Source organism: Anser cygnoides, chromosome 1 (genome assembly GCF_040182565.1).
Source record: "Anser cygnoides isolate HZ-2024a breed goose chromosome 1, Taihu_goose_T2T_genome, whole genome shotgun sequence".
Classification (NCBI taxonomy): domain Eukaryota; kingdom Metazoa; phylum Chordata; class Aves; order Anseriformes; family Anatidae; genus Anser; species Anser cygnoides.
Genome location: NC_089873.1, coordinates 69425884 through 69444216, shown reverse-complemented (window position 1 = coordinate 69444216; position 18333 = coordinate 69425884). Strand labels below are relative to the sequence as shown.

General features: G+C 36.6%; 1 protein-coding gene across 7 annotated transcripts in view; it reads left to right on the top strand.

Moving 5' to 3' along the window:
* PLCZ1 (phospholipase C zeta 1) overlaps nucleotides 1–18333 on the top strand; it is a 53221-nt gene that overhangs the window by 34132 nt on the left and 756 nt on the right. For 2 of the 7 annotated variants that reach the window (XM_048048583.2, XM_048048584.2), the window contains 3 exons: nucleotides 11271–11443; nucleotides 14280–14412; nucleotides 16098–16247. In XM_048048583.2, the coding sequence (XP_047904540.1) occupies nucleotides 11271–11443; nucleotides 14280–14412; nucleotides 16098–16247 (456 nt within the window). Of the gene's footprint in view, nucleotides 1–11270; nucleotides 11444–14279; nucleotides 14413–16097; nucleotides 16248–16723; nucleotides 16844–18333 lie in introns of those variants that run through there. The other 5 variants (XM_048048588.2, XM_048048585.2, XM_048048587.2 and 2 more) reach the window with 5 other exon arrangements.

Genomic DNA, 18333 nt, shown 5'->3' with positions numbered 1-18333 from the left:
TTCTGATCATCAGAATACCAAGGCACAGCTGCCACTGTCTTCAGTGATTGTGTACATGCAAAGTAAATTCCGTGTCTCCATTTTCAATGTATTTCAAAGTATGTTTGTTCCTTGAGCAATGAAATAGCAATAACTTATTTTCTCTTCAGTTCAAGTTAGTTTTTAATTTGAAGGTGTTAAAACTAGGCATGAATTCTCTCCTCAGCAGGCTTGGAAAATCCTCTCACCTGTAAGCACTTTCCCCCTTTCAGTGGCATCATCTTTTTGTTCTTCAGTTTAAACAATTTCAGTTACAAAATGTTTTTCTAAGTCAATTTTTTACACTTTCCTCAGCCTTGGATGAAGTAGAGAGCAGTTTTTTGCAGCTGTATATATATTCTGTCTTTTATTTTAACTATAGCAAGGCCACCTCAGGGAGACTGTGAGGTGAGCAGGGCAGTTTGCTATAGGCTGCCAGTTTTGAGAAGTGAAAGGGATGGTCTCACTTTATTGCAATACAATGCACACTCATACAGAGAGAGGCACAGCTTTCACTCTCCTGTAGGGCCCTGGAGCTCATGGGAACCTTTACAAAAGGCTTCCTTTTTGACGTGTTTCCTTTCTCAGCATCAAAATGCCTTCTGTTTCAAGTTACCTTCTCAGAACTGATTTTAATAGTGTGCTTTTTCCAATCAATCATGCACATTAATATTATACTGTATCCCCAATTACTCTTCTACAGTTGCATTACTTGGAAGGAGCATCATGCCACAGCTGTCACTGAGAGATTGCTCTTCCCACTCCTGTGGCCTTGACTGCAAGCAGTGGAGGACAGCCCCAAACCTAAATTCCTTACTTTTTGCTGTCCCCATAACCAAGCTAGTCCATGCAGTCAGTGCTGCACAGCTGAGGTAGTGTAGGAAGCAATGACTAGGGAGGTTGCATGAATTTCTCCACTCAGTGCTGGCTGTTCGGTGAAAGAACTGAAGTGGACTCAGACCCCCCATAATTCTCTCATTGTTACAAATTCTGCTTCCCATCCTCACTGTTGTGTTGCAGTATAATTTAACAGCCATACTGGGAGTAAAAAATTACTAGTTAGTATAAATTTTGTTTGTATCTGTGCTGTTATGGATGTTTATTTATGGTACAGATTTGGTCTTGGGCTATGCTATTGCTGGAAGTATCTTGCCATTACCATACCATTTGAAATTGGTTTCATTATATTCTGTCTTTGAGGTTAATCTTCACTGAACTTGATGTCTTGTTATTGTGGGATTATTTACTTGTGGTTGTGCTCTGTACTATCTGCATTGCTATTAGAAACTGGTAAGTTTGTTTCATGCTTAGAGGAAGCACTGGCCTGAGGTCCTTACTTCTGAATTGAATCATCTCTCGGGCTTATCATACTGCAGTTTACTAGTTTTATTTCTAGCCTTTAAATCTCAGCAACAATCTCTTTAAAGAATATCCATTTGTTAGATCTCAGACAGGACTGAAGTCTCTCATAATGATTACATTGACCATTAACTCATGGTATACTTTAATGCAAAGTCATTCTAAAGATTTGTATGCCAAACATATGATTTTTGCTGTACAGCAGCTTTGAGCCCCTTCCTGGAAGAATTAAAAATATGCAGGAAGTGGTTAGATCTGCCCTCTTGGTCAGATCACTTGCATCTTCATTTAAGAAACATTTTTCTCATGGGAATAAGCTGATTACAAGTCTTCACATATATCATTTCTAAGCCATGCCAGATCCAGTCTTGATTCCCTAATCTGTTTTAGATAACCATTTGGCAGAAATGGGACTGAACTCCAAAATGCAGCTCTCAAAATTTCACTCAGTGAAACTTCTGCTGATGCTCTTCCTCTGATTTAACTCAGATGTTTTAATTTCTGTGTCTGTCCTGTGTTCATATATCCCACAAACCCCTTTGTCCCCCTACCATCGCACTCTATCCCATCCATGTAAATATTCTCTCCAGTCCATGGGATTTTCAGATTTCTCCTGTCCCGTTACCCTTCCTCAGTTCCTTTAACTCTCCACACACCTGCTAGGTTAACCTTCTCTCTTACCTTTAAGTTCCTCTAACATCTGTAAGTGTTCTGGCTGGGCAGATAAATATCATAGGTTTTGTTCAATATAATACTGCCTTCCAGTCCTCTGCATCTTGTAAATGATGAGATCTGAGTAATCCCTTCACTTTCATTGCTGATAAACCCCAAACAGTGCACTCTGCTGTATCTTGCCATCAATTTTCTCTAAACTGGTTGCAACATATTAACTCGGAGCAGTCTGGCACTCTGCTAAACCGGGATGGAATGAGCCAACAGGCTCAAGATTTGCTGGGACTGACGATGAGAATTATGTAATTGTGTAAACCTAATTTTCAGAGGAAGACGAGTTAAAAACCACAGTAAAAAGCACAGAGTTCCCACAAAATCGCTTTTCCATATCACTGTGCACTCAGTGCCCATTCTCTGAAAATTGAGTCTTGTAAGAACAGGATAGGTTTTGTGAACAAAGAGGTCTTATGGAGAAAAATACCCACAATAACTTTTTATAGTCTGGAAAAATTAGTATGCCTCCTGCATACAGCTGCAGTGTAGCACTGGAAAGAACTGGTTTGGCATATCCATATCTCCCTTTTATTTACTAAATGAAATGGAAAGTAAGGATTTATGCATGGAAAGAAATTTCAGGACAGTTATTTAAATAAACAGATATCAATTGTTTTATATTGGTTGAGAAAAGCAAAGCAAAAAAAAAAAACCAAAACAACAAAATAAAACAAACAAAAAAGCAACAACAACAAACAAACCAAAACAAAACCTCAGTGAAACATAAAAAGAGGAAAAACTAAATATCCTTTTGAATATGTCCTTTTCATTCATGCAGTAGAAAATGTTTTCTCATATATCACAGCAACCCACAGTACTGACCAAAAAATTCTGTAAGTAAGCCACAGTATGGCAGGTACAGGATTTTTTTTTAGAAGAGCCGGTATAGAGCATATGTTTTCTGAAGCACTCATAAAAATTTATATGCTATTGTGAAGGTTCCACTGCTTGTATGATGGAATTTTTTATCAAAGGTTTTGTTTTGGTGTGTGAGATTGAAATGCAGCTTAGCAATTTTATCACATCTGTCGTGTGGCTAAATTTTGTGTGCAATATTATGACAAAAATTATTGCATGAAAAAATAAGTGAAAAAGAACCCTCTACATAGTTTTGAATGTAACCTCTAAAGCTATTTAGGGAAATGAAAACCATTTATTCAGATCTTGGTATATCTCACCTGTGCAGATGGAACTGACCATCAGTTTGACTTAACTAGGATTGTGAGTGAGTGAAAACTTAAAGATGAGACAGATTTTGGAAAGCATCTTAAATAAAACAGAGAGCAAAAGTTCACTAATTTACTTTGGAATTTTCTGTTGTTACATAATTGTATACAAACTCTATTTAGCTTTCTCTCAGGAAAAATGGCAAAACTAGAGACAACAGAACTGCTCTCTCTCTTTTTTTTTTTTTTTTTTCCCCCTAAAATCGATTTAACAAATTATGTTTGGCCATAGGAAGTTTAGATATTCCCACAATCTCAATAAACACTATATCCTTTAGAATATGTGATGGAGTGTCAAATTTAGTAAAGGAATTTATAAAACAATGGAATAGAATTTAATGAAAAATACAGACTCTTCCAATTAAAAGATGGTGAGATACTACTTTTTCTATTTATAAACATGCTTAGTTTACCAGTATGATCATTTTCTATTTTTGGTTATGATTTCTACTGAATTTTTTCCTAACACTGCAAAAGTACAAAGCTAGCTCTATAACATGCCTTTTTCAACTGATAATGCTCTATCTGAAAAAAAAATAGTAGTCATTGCATTATAGCTTTGAATTGTTGCTGCTTGAATTTCTAGTGCAATCTGTGAAGTGACATGCTTTAATGTTTTTATTTGTGTGTCTGGTTAAGTTATTAGAATGCCTTAACAGCTCTTCACAGTATATGTTATTGCAGTTAGATACTAAGTGAACACTCTGAATCTAGCATTGTGATCCTTAAAACCTTGCAGATGACAACTCTAAACAACGTCTATGACATGGGAAAGACAGACACATCACAGTATTTCATCTTTGTTCATTCTACATCTAAAAGTCTAATAGTTAGTCTCCATCCATTAAACAAAACCTTGGCTGTGTTTGCAGAACTGGTTAAAGATTTTTGTCCTCAAACTGAAATGGGTCGTCTGCTCAAAAGCAGGAGATGAATCTGACACATCGTACACCTCATGGCAAAAACACACCCAGGCTGTTCTGGGCAGGTATCCTTGCAGTCTGGAGCTCGTTCTTTGTTTGGGCTTGCTGTGGTCTTATCCCACAGCTGAGTCATGGAGAGTGTGCTTTCAGGTTGGAAATAGGAGAAGTTTCTTCTCCAAGAGTAGCTAGGCATTGCAATTGGTTGCCCTAGGGGGGTCGTGGAGTCACCGTTCCTGGGGGGGTGTTTAAGGAAAGGTCAGATGTGGTTCTTAGGGACATGGTTTAGTGGGTAATATTGGTGGCAGGGGGACTGTTGGACCACATGATCATGGAAGTCTTTTCCAATCTTAATGATTCTATGATTCTGTAAGGAAGACAGGAGAGAATTTCCTGCTAGCTCCCAGCACAACCAACGCCCTGGAAGACTGAAAGCAGAAAGCATAAAAAAGCATCTTTTCATTTCCCACTCCACCTCAGTTGAGGTTTCAAGGATAGGACTAGTCATCATAGGTCACCTGCTGGCTCACAGAAAGGGATTACATAGCTATGTTTTTACTTTCTTACTAATTTGCAGTCCAAAAATTCATCTTTAGGAAGTGAAAGTTAAATCTTGCACAAATGATTTAAATCTTACTCAATGCAGTTGAATAGTCTATTCTGGAAAGATAATATGATATCAAACAAAGTGTGCTTATTATTAACAAAGTCATGTAGTTGAAAAAAATCTACAGGTATAATAGATCGCAGGCTGCAATGGTTTATGGAAATTAAACTAAAAGGTTTTCTTCACATCTTACTGTCTGTTCCCAGATGTTCCGAAGCTAATGGGACAGCAATTAGAATTACAGACTCCAGGGACATGATTAATCTCATACTAAAGTATGGACCCACTTTTTGTTACATTGTCACTTAAACTTCATTGACTAGATACTCACTAGCTCTAGCAGGGCAGATAAGTCATGTATAGACGAGTTAGGTAGAATAATATCTCCCTGATAAATGAAGCCATTTAAATACACTTACCTTTCTGTTGGTATGGATCCATGGGCTGGAAGGTGTTTTCAATTAAGATTGAAACTGCCATGTTTATGACAAAGGTCTTGGTTACTCTGAAGCCTGCTTCTTTTTAGACAGTTGTGCCTTTTTTTTTTTTTTTTTTTTGAAGGGGGTAATAAATGCTGTAACTTAAAAGCAAAGAAACACACAAATTTCATCTGTCAGCATTTTGTTGGCAGCATTGATGAAAATATTTTTGTCCAGCTATCTTCACTAAATCCACAACTGCAGAAAACTAATGGAACACTAAATAATTTACCTGAGATCTAGTCAATTTAAAAGAAAGACAGAAGAAACTGCAGGGACACAATGGCCTCTGAACTCCTTGCTGACCTTGCTCTAAATGCTGTGTTAGAAAGTCAGACTGAAACAGGGAAGGGAAGCTGATAGTGTACTGTGTTATACCAAGAAACACAAAGCAAGCAAATTTAAATAATGATTTTCAAAAAGTACCTACTTCATGTGTGAAGTAAATGCGATGACAACCAAAAGATGCTGAGACTTACACTGAAGTGTAACTTCCAGTCTGACACGCTAATTAAATAAATACATTTAAAAAATAGATTTTAGATTTGATAGTTTATCAGAAATGCATTAGTTACTTTTCCCATGAGAACCTCACAAGAAAGGATCCCTAATTGAAACCAGTTGTAGATATTCTTGGGTAATGGACAATGGATGATTTTTAATCACCTGATATCTATTTTCCAGTAGAGCTATGTGTAATTATGTAGGAACAACATCAGCAATTATAAGCATTAGAATGAATTCATAACATTTCTGATGACAATGTCTGTAGAGCAACAGTATTGAATTGGCCCAAAGACAATAAAGTCAGGCTGACTGTTTGCATATGCTGAGCATGATGTGTCTGACAGTTATGCATGTCACTCAGTTTGCTCTTACTACAGCAGAATACCTTATGATGAGAGTCATTCATAAATTAAGTTTCTGTAGAATGAGAGCATCCATTTCAAAATGCAAAGTGATAAGCATTATGTGGTAAGTAAAGCTAGAAATAATAATTTCTGACTGAATAGCTAAAGCTTGTTTTATTCTGTAAGAAGAAGAAATACATACAGTTTAACCAAATTCCTTGATCAAAAAAAGAGATGAGATATAGTTGGTATGTCAAAATTTATACTGCTGAGTGAAGAGTGTGGTAAGGAAACAAATCCTTGGATACTTTTCTTTTTGTGGTAGGCAGTCAGACTTGTTCATAAAGTTTGGATGGGATCTCACCCATTCACTAGTTTGGCAAGAGGGTTGAAGCACCATAAAGATTAAAAAAAAAAAAGACACACAACACAATAACTCATTAAGCCTAGGGCAAAGGGGATGTGGAGGATATTTAAAAGACTGACTTCGGATGGTGTTTCTACCAGCCTTAATTTACAAGCACCCGGAGAATGCAACGGAAATCAGCATGACATGTCAAGGCAGGACCACAATAGCGAGTAACGCTCAGGCTCAGAACAGCCTGAGGAGGCTGCCATAATTTGTCAGAGTCTTAATTATGCTGGATGTTTTTTTCTAGTTTCTCAGATAGACCCAGATGGAAAAGATGTTTAAAAACCAGTGTGTTCCACTGTTTTCCCGAATTACGTGTTATTACCTATTGGTGATAGAACACATTATCTTCTGTACATCTGGCATTAGTAAGAAGGGTTTTCAGGGTATTATAGTATGCATTGGAGCAAACTTCACCAGGATGCATTGTAGATTGAATAATATTTTCAATATACTAAAAGGGAAATATTCTTCGTACTTGAGGATTCCGTGATAGTTAACGTTTGCACAGGGCTTAGAAATTAGTTTTATATTTATTGTTCAGATGATGAAGGTATTATTGTATTTTAGTTTGACAGAATCTTTTCACTACTGATAGAGTTCCTCCTGTTGTGTATGCTGCTTCTGCTAAACGCATGTTTGCTTCCTGGTATACATAACAGCTGACAAATTGTCATCATGTTATGGTTTATCCTTACATCGAATGTCTGCAGTTGGTTTCAAAGTAATTTGATGACTGAATGTCCTCCCTTCTCATCCACATTTTGATCTTACTCAGTTAGAATCATACTTAGCATGATTTTTATTCAGTGTGAGGATGCAATCTTTGAAAAGACACATACATCACTGGAAAAAAAAAAAGTAATATGGACTATCCAGTCATGTAAAGATTTATGAAAATATTTCTGGATATTTGGACATTAATGTGTTGGGTCCAGCTGTGAGTCACATGGGAGAAGAGAGGATAAAGTCAATGCCCAGCTGGGAGTGCTAACATGGAATACATGAGATATCTTCAAATCCAGTCATATATCATCTCATAACCAATGATGAAATAAGCCAGATCATTAGGATGTGGTTTCCTAGTCTGTGGAACTCACTTCAGATCTTGGATATCTAAGACACAGAAGATGGTTCTGCTGCTATTTGGCCTTCATGAGTCTTTTCCTGGAGTATAGCACTTATTGGGAGCAGCCCATTAAGCAGACAACTTGAAAGAAGTGAGAAGATAGCAAAAAGACTCATCAAAGGGTTGGAAGTGTGATGTATTATATCTCTTTAGACTCAAATGAGTGAAGTAAATCATGGGGATAGGAACATCGGCACTGAGTGCTTTTTGCATATGATATTTTTGGAGTTTGCATAGAATTCATATATTTTGAGATGGATTTAAATGGCATAAAATACAATTAAGTAACTCATTTTAGGGAAAATTCGTGATAAATGTGTACTTATCCATTTTAAAATCTTCCATTTTAAATGCAGAGAATATATTAAACCTCAGGGTTGCAGCAGCTAATAGTACCAGGAAGAAAAGAATAAAAAATAAAAATGTCAATTCAAGTTGAAATAGGAATATTAATTGAGAGACAGCATCTCAAATACAGGCAAAAGACACGCAGTTTTCCTCAATTGCCTTCAAATCATAGTAACTTAGAAATCTAAGATCACCAGTTTTCACTTTGGTTTTCAAAAGCTGTTGCTTTTAGTCTAAAACTTAATTATGTCTTGAATGGTAGTACATATAGAAAGTGTTGGATTTGACTATTTAGATTGTGCTTAGTTCTGCAATTAGTTGCAGGAATTAATTCAGTTAACTGTTTCTTGATAGAAAGATTTGGAACGAAATATACCCATTGTATTCCTCTCTGTATTAGGGATTATTTCATCTTTTGCTTTATAAATGCATTAAAAATCTCTACCATTAAATAAAACAGCAGCACAAAGCATGTTACTACAAGTTCTATTCTTGAATTCAGCAAAACTGAGATGAAACATTGGGTAGAAATTCAGTCTTCCTTGCAGAAAGAGATTGCTAAGACCGCACTGCTAGGCAATGGAAAACATAGGCTTTAATATATGAACTTTGCCATTTCTCAAGAAGGGTTATAACTGCATCTGATTAAAATGAAAAACTGTAAAACACCAGTATAACAAAGCATTTTCTGAGGAGACCCCAGGCAGCTATGAACCTTACAAACAGTTGTAGTAGAGGTATGTATTTCAGAGAATATAACACAGAATCTTGCATTTACTTACTTTAATCAGGTTACAACTTTCAATACAAGGAAATCAGTAGGTAGATTAAAACTACTGTTCAGTGAGTTTTTAAATTATTCTAAGGTAAAATTAAATTAAGTAAAAATATAGCGTTGATGTTTGAAGATACCAGCCCATAATAGCATTGACCTTCACTTGTGTGAAGTAATTTTCCTAATATGATTAAACATAAAGTATTCTCCTTTGCTTGTTTCTGTTGTTAAATCAGATTTTCCTGCTTAGTAGCTTATGAAGCTTGACAAATTTAGCAACAGTCTCATTATGTGCAATCATGTAATTTGTTTCATCATGTGGAAGCTACAAATACATTTATTTTTTGCTGCTATTTGAAGCCATGACTGTTCGAATTACCTTATTTCAGTCACATTTTTTAAACCTCTTATTCTGAAACTGTGGTCTAGGAATTACCTATGGACTGAGAGATCTTGAGTTATCTGTAAATCATGCCAGGATGTAGGCTTCAAGGAGCCTTCAGGGTTGCAGCTCTATAGAATCCACTGCATTGCTTGAATCAATGCATTTGATAACTACATTGCCATTTAACAAGGGTCTTACAGAAATGCATTTAAGTCTGTTTCTGGAAGGTGTGTTGAGTCATAAGAACAAATAGTGAATCACTGCCAAAACTATGCCACAAGAGTACTTGCCCTATTAAAAAAAAAAAAAAAAAGGCAACATGTTTATAGAGTGCACTGGACAATATGAATATTTTAGCCTAGTTTCTGCTGTCAAAGGTAAAATAGGCTTAAAGTTCCTTTGCATATTGCCACAGAATCTATGCAAGTGCCTTCATTAGCATGCAGTTCAAATCAAGAGCGCATGTGTTATTGTTGTCAATGTTGTTTTTTAAACAAGTTTCCCAGTTGTTCCTACTTACTGCACAGCAGTTCATGTTGCAGAGCAATCATACCTTGCTCAGATAGGATTCGTTTCAGATGAAACAGAGGATGCATTCTGGGACCATTCCAGCCATTAATTGGTGTTGAGTCCATGGGACCAGGCTAGAGCTCCTCTGAAGAAACCCTACCAAAAACAAGTGTAATGAAAATATTAGGTCCTTACTACCAGCTGCCTCACTCTGCAGATCTACTGCTGTCTGTGTTGTTTAATACAGAGGTTTTTAAAAGGATCATTAAAGCAGTGATTTTTTTTTTTTCAGTGAAACACAGCCAAATTTCCTGCATTTTCCACAGGAGATAAGAATTTCTGAATTATGCTACACATTCATTCAATAGATTTATATTATCTCATGAGAACACATAATCACATAATAAGGTCCTTTTCCTGAATTATTATTAGGAGTCACTTGTACTACTTAAAGTCTTCATTTTTTTTTCCTGCCAAGCCAACAAGTAAATGACTTTTTATCATTTTCTATTTAATACTTATCATGTTATCGCTTCACCAATTTGACTTGTGCATTTTCTATTTTGAATGTGACAGGATGCTCCAATGTACTGGAATAGGGGAAAATTTCATTAAACAGGTCGATTTCAGTGTTGGTTTTATCTCATGAATTATAATATCATGTTGATGAGAAGTGTGCTATTTCATTATAGTTGCTGCAGTAAACCAGTAATGTTTTGAGCTGCCAAGAAAAGGAAAATCTGTCACGTGTATACTACCAATAACCATCAGCACTGGAGACAAGCTCAAAGGGTTTCCTCACATAAATTTATGAACACTTTTAAAATTGCTTCTAAGTCTATAAACGTATATGTATTTGCACTGCATATGCTAATACTAAAATAAAGCTTCTTGATCTTCTTGGGTGGTCGGGAACTGGGACAGGTTCCCCAGGGAAGTGATCACAGCACTAATACTGCCGGAGTTCAAGAAGCATTTGGACAACACTGTCAGACGTAGGGTCTGGTTTTTGGGTGGTCCTGTGCAGAGCCAGGAGTTGGACTCCATGATCCTTGTGGGTCCCTTCCAATTCAGGATATTCCATGATTCTATGATTCTTCAGGCTGATATGGTTGTGAGACAACTTCTGGACCTTAACTAAAGTTTGTTATAATCCTATGGTTTTGCCTTCCATAGCAGAACTTTGCAAACAGGTCCAGTGTCCTGGCTATTGCTTCTGTAGAAACTCTATCATGTGAATTTAGTCCTTGTGGAGAGAAAAAGAACTCTCATTTCTTATTCTTTGAGGTTTAACTTATAAGGAAAAGTGAAAACACAACACATCTTTTTGCACTTCTTTTTGCATATGAATCATTCATTATTGAATACTGCTATGTCTAAGAGAAGAAGCAGCATCTAACATGAGATGAAAAGTATACATATTTTAAACTCTTTTGCTCTTGATTTGAATATTATTGTCAGAGAGTTGGTTTATAAAATGGTGTCAATTGTTATTCTTTAAAATATATATTTATTTATTTTTTAGTGGCCTTAAATTTCCAGACCCCAGGAGTACAAATGGAATTGCAAAATGGAAAATTCCTAGACAATGGTGGTTGTGGCTATATTCTGAAACCAGAATTCCTGAGAAATCGCAGTTCAACATTTAACCCATACAATGTGGGAAGATACAGTAAGCCAATGTCTCTGTCAATAAGGGTAAGCTTAGTTAATTTTTAATTTGTTTGATAAAAAGTGAAAACAAACTAATGTTATGTATTTCAGACCTATCTATTATCCATTATTAGTTTCTTATTTTATCCTCACTCCCGTTTGTTGGAAAGTTTAATGTTATTTTTAACAACATATCACTCATATATTACCTATTGCTGCTTGGATGGTTTCCCATCTGTAATTGGCTTATGTTTACAAAGTGTCTAGATATTCAGAGGTTATAAGAGCTTGTAAAAACACATGATTTCCATAGTGTTGTGTACAGAAATGTAAATGTACCTTGCATTGTGTCATAAGTGTAGCTGACATAAGAACATCACTTAGGATTGTGGGGACTGAACTCTGAAAGCCTTCAGAAACCAACTCTACGTGGTATTATTTTCTTTAAGTATGAGTAATACTATGTATACTACAATAATGCTACTTAACGAATGCAAATGTTTAAAGATATGCTAGGAAGCTTTATGTTTAATTTATGTTTAGATATCTTCCTATACATATATAAAAGACTATTTTTCATATTAAAATCATATAAATAATTGTAAAAAAGGAAAATGATCAATAAACCTTTGAATTATTTCTATTTCTCCCGAATTAAAACCTGATTTAATTCTTAAAAATATTAGAAATAGATGTTATTTAAAATAATGGATTATAAAAAACACTTATTTTGCAGTCAAGTAGATGTTTTATAATTATTTGCTAGTTGGAAAACTACCTTTTCCCAATGAAAAAATGCTGTTTCTGATTATGCAGTATACCACTTGCATAAATGCTGTTTAATTAGCATAAAATTAGTGTATAATTGATATTTCTTTCAGAGAAATAAATAGCGGAGATAAAACATTAGCTAATAACAATTATAAAATGCTTACTTAATGTGTGCACCTAATCAAGAACATTTTAGTGTCCTAACAGTGAGCATACCAATTACGAATAGACACAGCCGGATGATTTCAAGCACCCATGCATATACATCCATTACTTTAGCCCTTATTTGTATAAAGCTGGAGTTAATTAAAATGAAAAAAAAATATATCCCTGACTGTAATCCAGGAGACAGGCAAAATCATTGACAATGGGAAGGAAATTTCTGAGTATGGAAGAAGTGGGCACAGAAAAAGGCAGCTTTTTAGACTGATGGCATAGACTGGGATGACAGGGTGGATAGTGCAGGATGCAAAGCAGCAGTGGCATCCCACCAGCTGTGGGACTGTGGGGCTCAGAGAGCCCTACTCACAGAGTGAGCTGCAAAAAACAGGAAATGCTTGAAGACAACAAAAAATAAAAAATAATAATCAGGAGTGGGAGTCAAAGGAAAAACAGTTTCTGCTAAAGATGATGAACTTGATGAATGGAGAAATTTATATTTAGAGGTCAAAGATATAAAAATCTAGGGGTTAAAGTTTCTCAGGCTGACTAGCTGAATTTAGAGAACATGAATGAAGACCAAAAACACACAGGGCTTGATTTTACTTAATTCAATACCATTCTTACCTGATGTGCCACAGTTCCCATCACAAAGATTATATATAGCCTTTGAAGAAGAAATATGAATATGCACGGTATTTAAAATGGAGATTTCTAAGCATACCATATTATTTTTCTACTCTCTCTGTATGTCTGTTTCACCTTGGGCCTCACAAATGGATTGTATCTATGGATTTGGGTCACAAATGGCTGAAAACAGCATTCTCTTTGCATCCTCTCAGAGGCTTAGGCTGGGTCTAGCAAAGGGGTAAAAGTGTGAAATAGAACTTGTCCAATACAGCTGGATTTTACTGATGATGTTCAGGACATGTCAAAGGACTTCCCCTGGTTCTAAATGGGCTGTTTGTCTTTGCTTTCATCTTGAAAAGCTTTCTACTGAGGGTAATAGCTATTTTCCAGGAAGTAAGGGGACAGCACCTGGGTTTGCTAAGCCACTGCTCCTCAGTGTTTCAGGCTAGAACTTTTCTTGGACCAAGATGTTACAGAAAGTACCTAAGCAAAAGGTGGAGTTTTTGGTTTTTGACTTTTTGGTGGATGACAGGGGGATAAGAATCTGTATACTGAGCTTTGATGTTTAGTCCTGAGATCTGGATCAAAGCATCACATCTCTTACCTAGGCTTGCGGATTTATATATCTCTCTTGATAAATTTCAGCATTGATTTCTAAAAAGCAAACACTGTACAGATGGTTATTCTCTCCCAGGTGTCCCGATAGATGGCAGACAAAGTTGTGACTTTCATAAGTCCTTTCTTAGGCTGGGTGCCAGATTACAGGGCACTCTGAGGCAAAATTTCCAGGTAACTAACTAAATTAAGGAGAATAACATCAGGGAGCCTACTAAAGGCTGAGCTTTTACGTATTCCTGTGAAAGAGCAGGAACATAGGTGAAGAACGCTGCTACATACCCTGCAACACCGCTGATGTCACCCTGAGTGTTAGTGCTAGTCCAGTAGACACAGCTTTAATAGAAATTCATGAGCTTGATCTCAGATATTGCAAAAAATCACCACTGATTCCTCCTTTTTTTTTTTTTATGGTAACTAAATACCACGTTTACAGGCAGCATTGAGTGAAAATGCTGAAATCTGAAAATTATTATGTAAAACACAATGATATCAAATTAGCCAAGAATTAAATTAAATAGGAAGTGCCATATTCTTAATTTCATTGTGTTTAATGTGTATTTTTGTAACAGTTTCGTTATGGCTGATATATGCTTCTTATAGTAGTTTCTTATGGAACAGTTTTTGCTGTGATGGCTACTATATGGCTATCATGTAAAGTTAATCCTTACAGTTATTTCAATACATTACAAATTTAATTTTCCAGCTCATCAGTGGTCATCAGTTACCACCCAGTAACCTGTCGAAGACTAACAAGGCTGACCCTTTAGTGCAGATAGAAATTTACGGTGTGCCAGATGATCAAGTGAAAAGAAAATCTAGTGTCATAAAAAGCAATGGTGAGCATCAGTCTGTCTCTTAACTGTGAACAAAGGACAATAATATTTTATATGGAATGACCATTTTTCCTTCCCAAGAAGCTGTTATGTTCTTACAGAGTCTGCAATTATTTCTCTCTAGATGAGGATCTTCTGGCACAAAATCTCTAGCAGAAGTTCAAGCTATGTGCCATTTTTGTTGAACAGTAAGTTAAGGAAGCGTAAGCTCTCCATTAGTAGCACTCTCCTGAAGGAAGATGGAATACGCACTGTGTTTACCCACTGTTGCGGGTTGGTCCCAGTAGGCAGCTAAGCACCATGTTTGCTGTTCCGCCTTACATTCTCCCCACCCACAGTGGGATGTGGGAGAGAATTGGAAAGGTAAAACTTGTGGGCTTAGAGAAAGACAGTTTAATAGGTAAAGCAAAGCTCTGCGTGTAAGCAAAGCAAAACAAGGAATTCATTCAGTCCTTCCCATCGACAGGTAGGTGTTCAGACATTTCCAGGAGTGCAAGTCTTCATTGTGCAGAACAGTTACTTGGGAAGACAAATGCCATAAATTCGAATGACCTTCCTCCTTCTTTCTGCCAGCTTTTATTGCTGAGCACACCATCATATGCTATGGGATATCCCTTTGGTTGCTTGGGGTCAGCTGTCCTGCCCATGCCCTCTCCCAACCTCTTTTGCACCCTCAGCCTACTTGCTGGAGGGGCAGTGTGAGAAACAGAAAAGTCCTTGACTGTGTAAGCACTGCTCAGCAACAACTGAAGCATCAGTGTGTCATCAATGTTTTTGGTCTCAGAGCCAAAACATATCACCATAAGAGCTGCTATGAAGAAAATTAAATCTCTCTGAGCCCAAACCTTTACCATGGTACGTGTAAGGGACTTTTTGTGAAGAAATGTCTGCAGTTTCATCATTTAGCTTATATGAGGTTTCTATTAGGACTCCTCCCTTAACTGCTTAACAGGTGAAGCGTGCAATCTTGGCGTTTGTCTTCAAGCATTCCCTTACCTTTATCATATAGATCTTCTTGAATTCTCAGCCTAAAGGTTCTCTGTGATCTTCCTTCTTTTGTGTCTATCTCTCCTATTTTTCCTTTCTTCTTTTTGTAGACTGCCACCATTTTAAATTGGTCCCTAAATCCATTCTCTCTCTGTATGAACACTGTTCAAGGCAAAGTGTCCTCCTCCTGTTCCACATCCCCTTTTGTATTTTGTTTTTAGTCATGTGATCACTTTTCTACCTTAATTCATTCAGCTCCTGCCTCATTTCCAATGCTGTAAAGAGAGAAACTGGCAAAAACATTAAATTGGTATGGCTATTGGAAAGTTTAAGTTGAGCAGAGATTTTGAACCTGAGTATTACTCTCCTATTTTGCTCTCTTTAAAGGGGCAGTGGCAACTTTCTCAGCCTTTTAATTTACACTATTATGTAGGTAATAAATGATAAATCCCTAGAAGGGGATGGCGTGTGTGCTATAGACAAGTCCCAAGCTGTCTGTGTTTGCTTCATTCTAAGCACTTCCTTCTGACCTATATCACTTCAGTCAGTAGGAATCTCATCATTTATTTAAATGGGCACAGAAATCTGGGGAAAAAGAAAGCATTTTACCAGCTCAGAATGCTGATAGCAGATACAACTCAGCTATGAAATGGAGTAAATGAAATGGTATTTTGATACTGTGTATCTTCTCTTTTCATTAGCTTTGAGTCCTAGATGGGATGAAACTTTTTCTTTTACTGTCCAAGTTCCAGAACTGGCTTTGATACGCTTCTGTGTGGAAGACGAGATATCTCTGGTTGCAAATGAATTCCTTGGCCAATACACTTTACCACTGCTGAGCCTGAGTAAAGGTAATATTTTAAGAAGTGAGCCACCAATAATAGCTCAAAATAATCTACAACAATCTAGGGTTTTATCCTTACTGTAGTATTGATGGAGCACAGCATTATGTTTATTTCCTACAAGAGAATTTTATAACCATAGGTTAAAAGTTGCACTCTGTATTTTCAAGTCATTGTAGTCTCTGAATGCAAACTCACACTACAGAAATCAAAAGACTATTAATGACTGTTAATAATTCCTACTGGAGTATTCCATTCTAAATAGAAACTGCTCAGGCAGTATTTTAACTCATTCAGATAGAAAACAGGAAGAGCGGTAAGTCAGAATTTCCATAAAATCAACAGTTTGGCTCCAAACCCAAAGAAGCCAAATTAAAATGAAACTAAACAAAACAAAAAACCACAAACCCCTCAGATTACCTGCAATTTTCAGAGAGCAGAAGAATTTAAATTAAGCAAAATATGTATGGTATTTTTCTTGGTAGTGTTTCTTCTGTTGTACCAGTGTAGTTCGTGGAGACTTATGTGATGGGTAGGCTGCGCATGAAGAGCAGGCACAGAAGTCAGTAGGCCAAGGAGAAAGGCTTATGTAAAATGGCTGTTACTACACTGGATTTCCAAAGGTATTTCTGAACAAAACAAACAGAATCAACTTTTATTATTGAATGTAGATGTGAAGGCAAAAACTGGAGCTGGAAGTGGGCACTGTGGCTTTTTTAATTAAGCTTAGCAGGACTTTTAATGGCTATTTCTCTCCAGGTTCTGTAGTCATAAAGCTGCTTGTGATTCTTAATTGAGGTTTAGGAGTTACACAAGAACAAAGACATTACCTTAAAGAACACTTGCTTTTCTCCAACATAAATCTTTACACTGATTACTTTCTACTTTTATTAGGGTATTTCAGAAAAATGAGGAAACATTACCCAATTTTTGAGACAAATTTGAATGGCAGATGCTAAAGCTTGCATGTTGTAAAATATATATATATATATATAGGTGGAATTATTGTGTCTCTCATATGTCTCTATGGTTTAATTTGGGTCATAAATGGGAATTTAAATTTTGGAAAAGTAAGAGCATGCAGATTCTACAGGAAAGATTTTGAATCAAGTAATTTAAAATATTAAGAAATGGCACTGTAGAAACAGTGCCAAATCACCCTAGCCCTTACCTACTGCAATGTAAAATTGTAATATGCCATTAGGATGCCCATAGGCATAAATAAAATGCTGCTAAGTGATAAGCCAACAGATAATTTAAAAATTTATTATGATACTTAACATTGAACCCTCTGTATTCCAGGTCTGGAACCATGGCTTTGCTTTAGGTACCTAAGCTCCCTAAATAGTGAAAGGGGAAAGTAACATCTTACAAGGTGATTCAAAACAGTCTACAGTTCTTAGGAAACAACGATCTAAACTATAAGTAGTGAGTTATGAATAAATCTTGCTCCTCTGCATAGCTCTGGTGCTTCTTGCTGCACTAGAGGAATGCCCCCTCCTTTGCTAGGATTCATATCCCTGAGGGTTCCCCTGAGGGCAAGTTGCTTCTAAAAGCTGAGCAGTGCTTACATCTTTTCTTTCCTTGACAGGCTATGGGACAAAGTTGGGCCATTGCAACCCTCCCGTTCTTCCTCTTGAAAGGATTCAAACCTATATAATCACTTTTCTCCCTTCCCTAGCAGCAGCTTCACCACTCAGCTGTAGATCACATGGGGAAGGATGCTTGCTGCCCACCTGTAACAGTATTCCATATTTCATGCAGTGATTAAGTAGGTATACTCAAAGAGGGGAACAATTCTGTAGCTGGGAGATTAAAGGCTAAAGGAGGGAGTCCTGGGTTACGGTCCCTCTCCTAGTGACTCTGTTGTGTAGAACACCAATACAGGACAGAAATTCCATTGTCTCTAGCTACCTCTTGATCAATTAACAGTTAATTATTTCATATGAATTGGAACAATTTCAATAAAAAAAAGTTATCCATCTCTCAGGACTCTTGGTAGTATATTCTGTAGCTTGGGACCATGAACACAGTCCTTGGAAATGAGTCTTAGTCCATGAAGTGAGTTTCTTCATAGCAAATAAAAAAAGTCTTC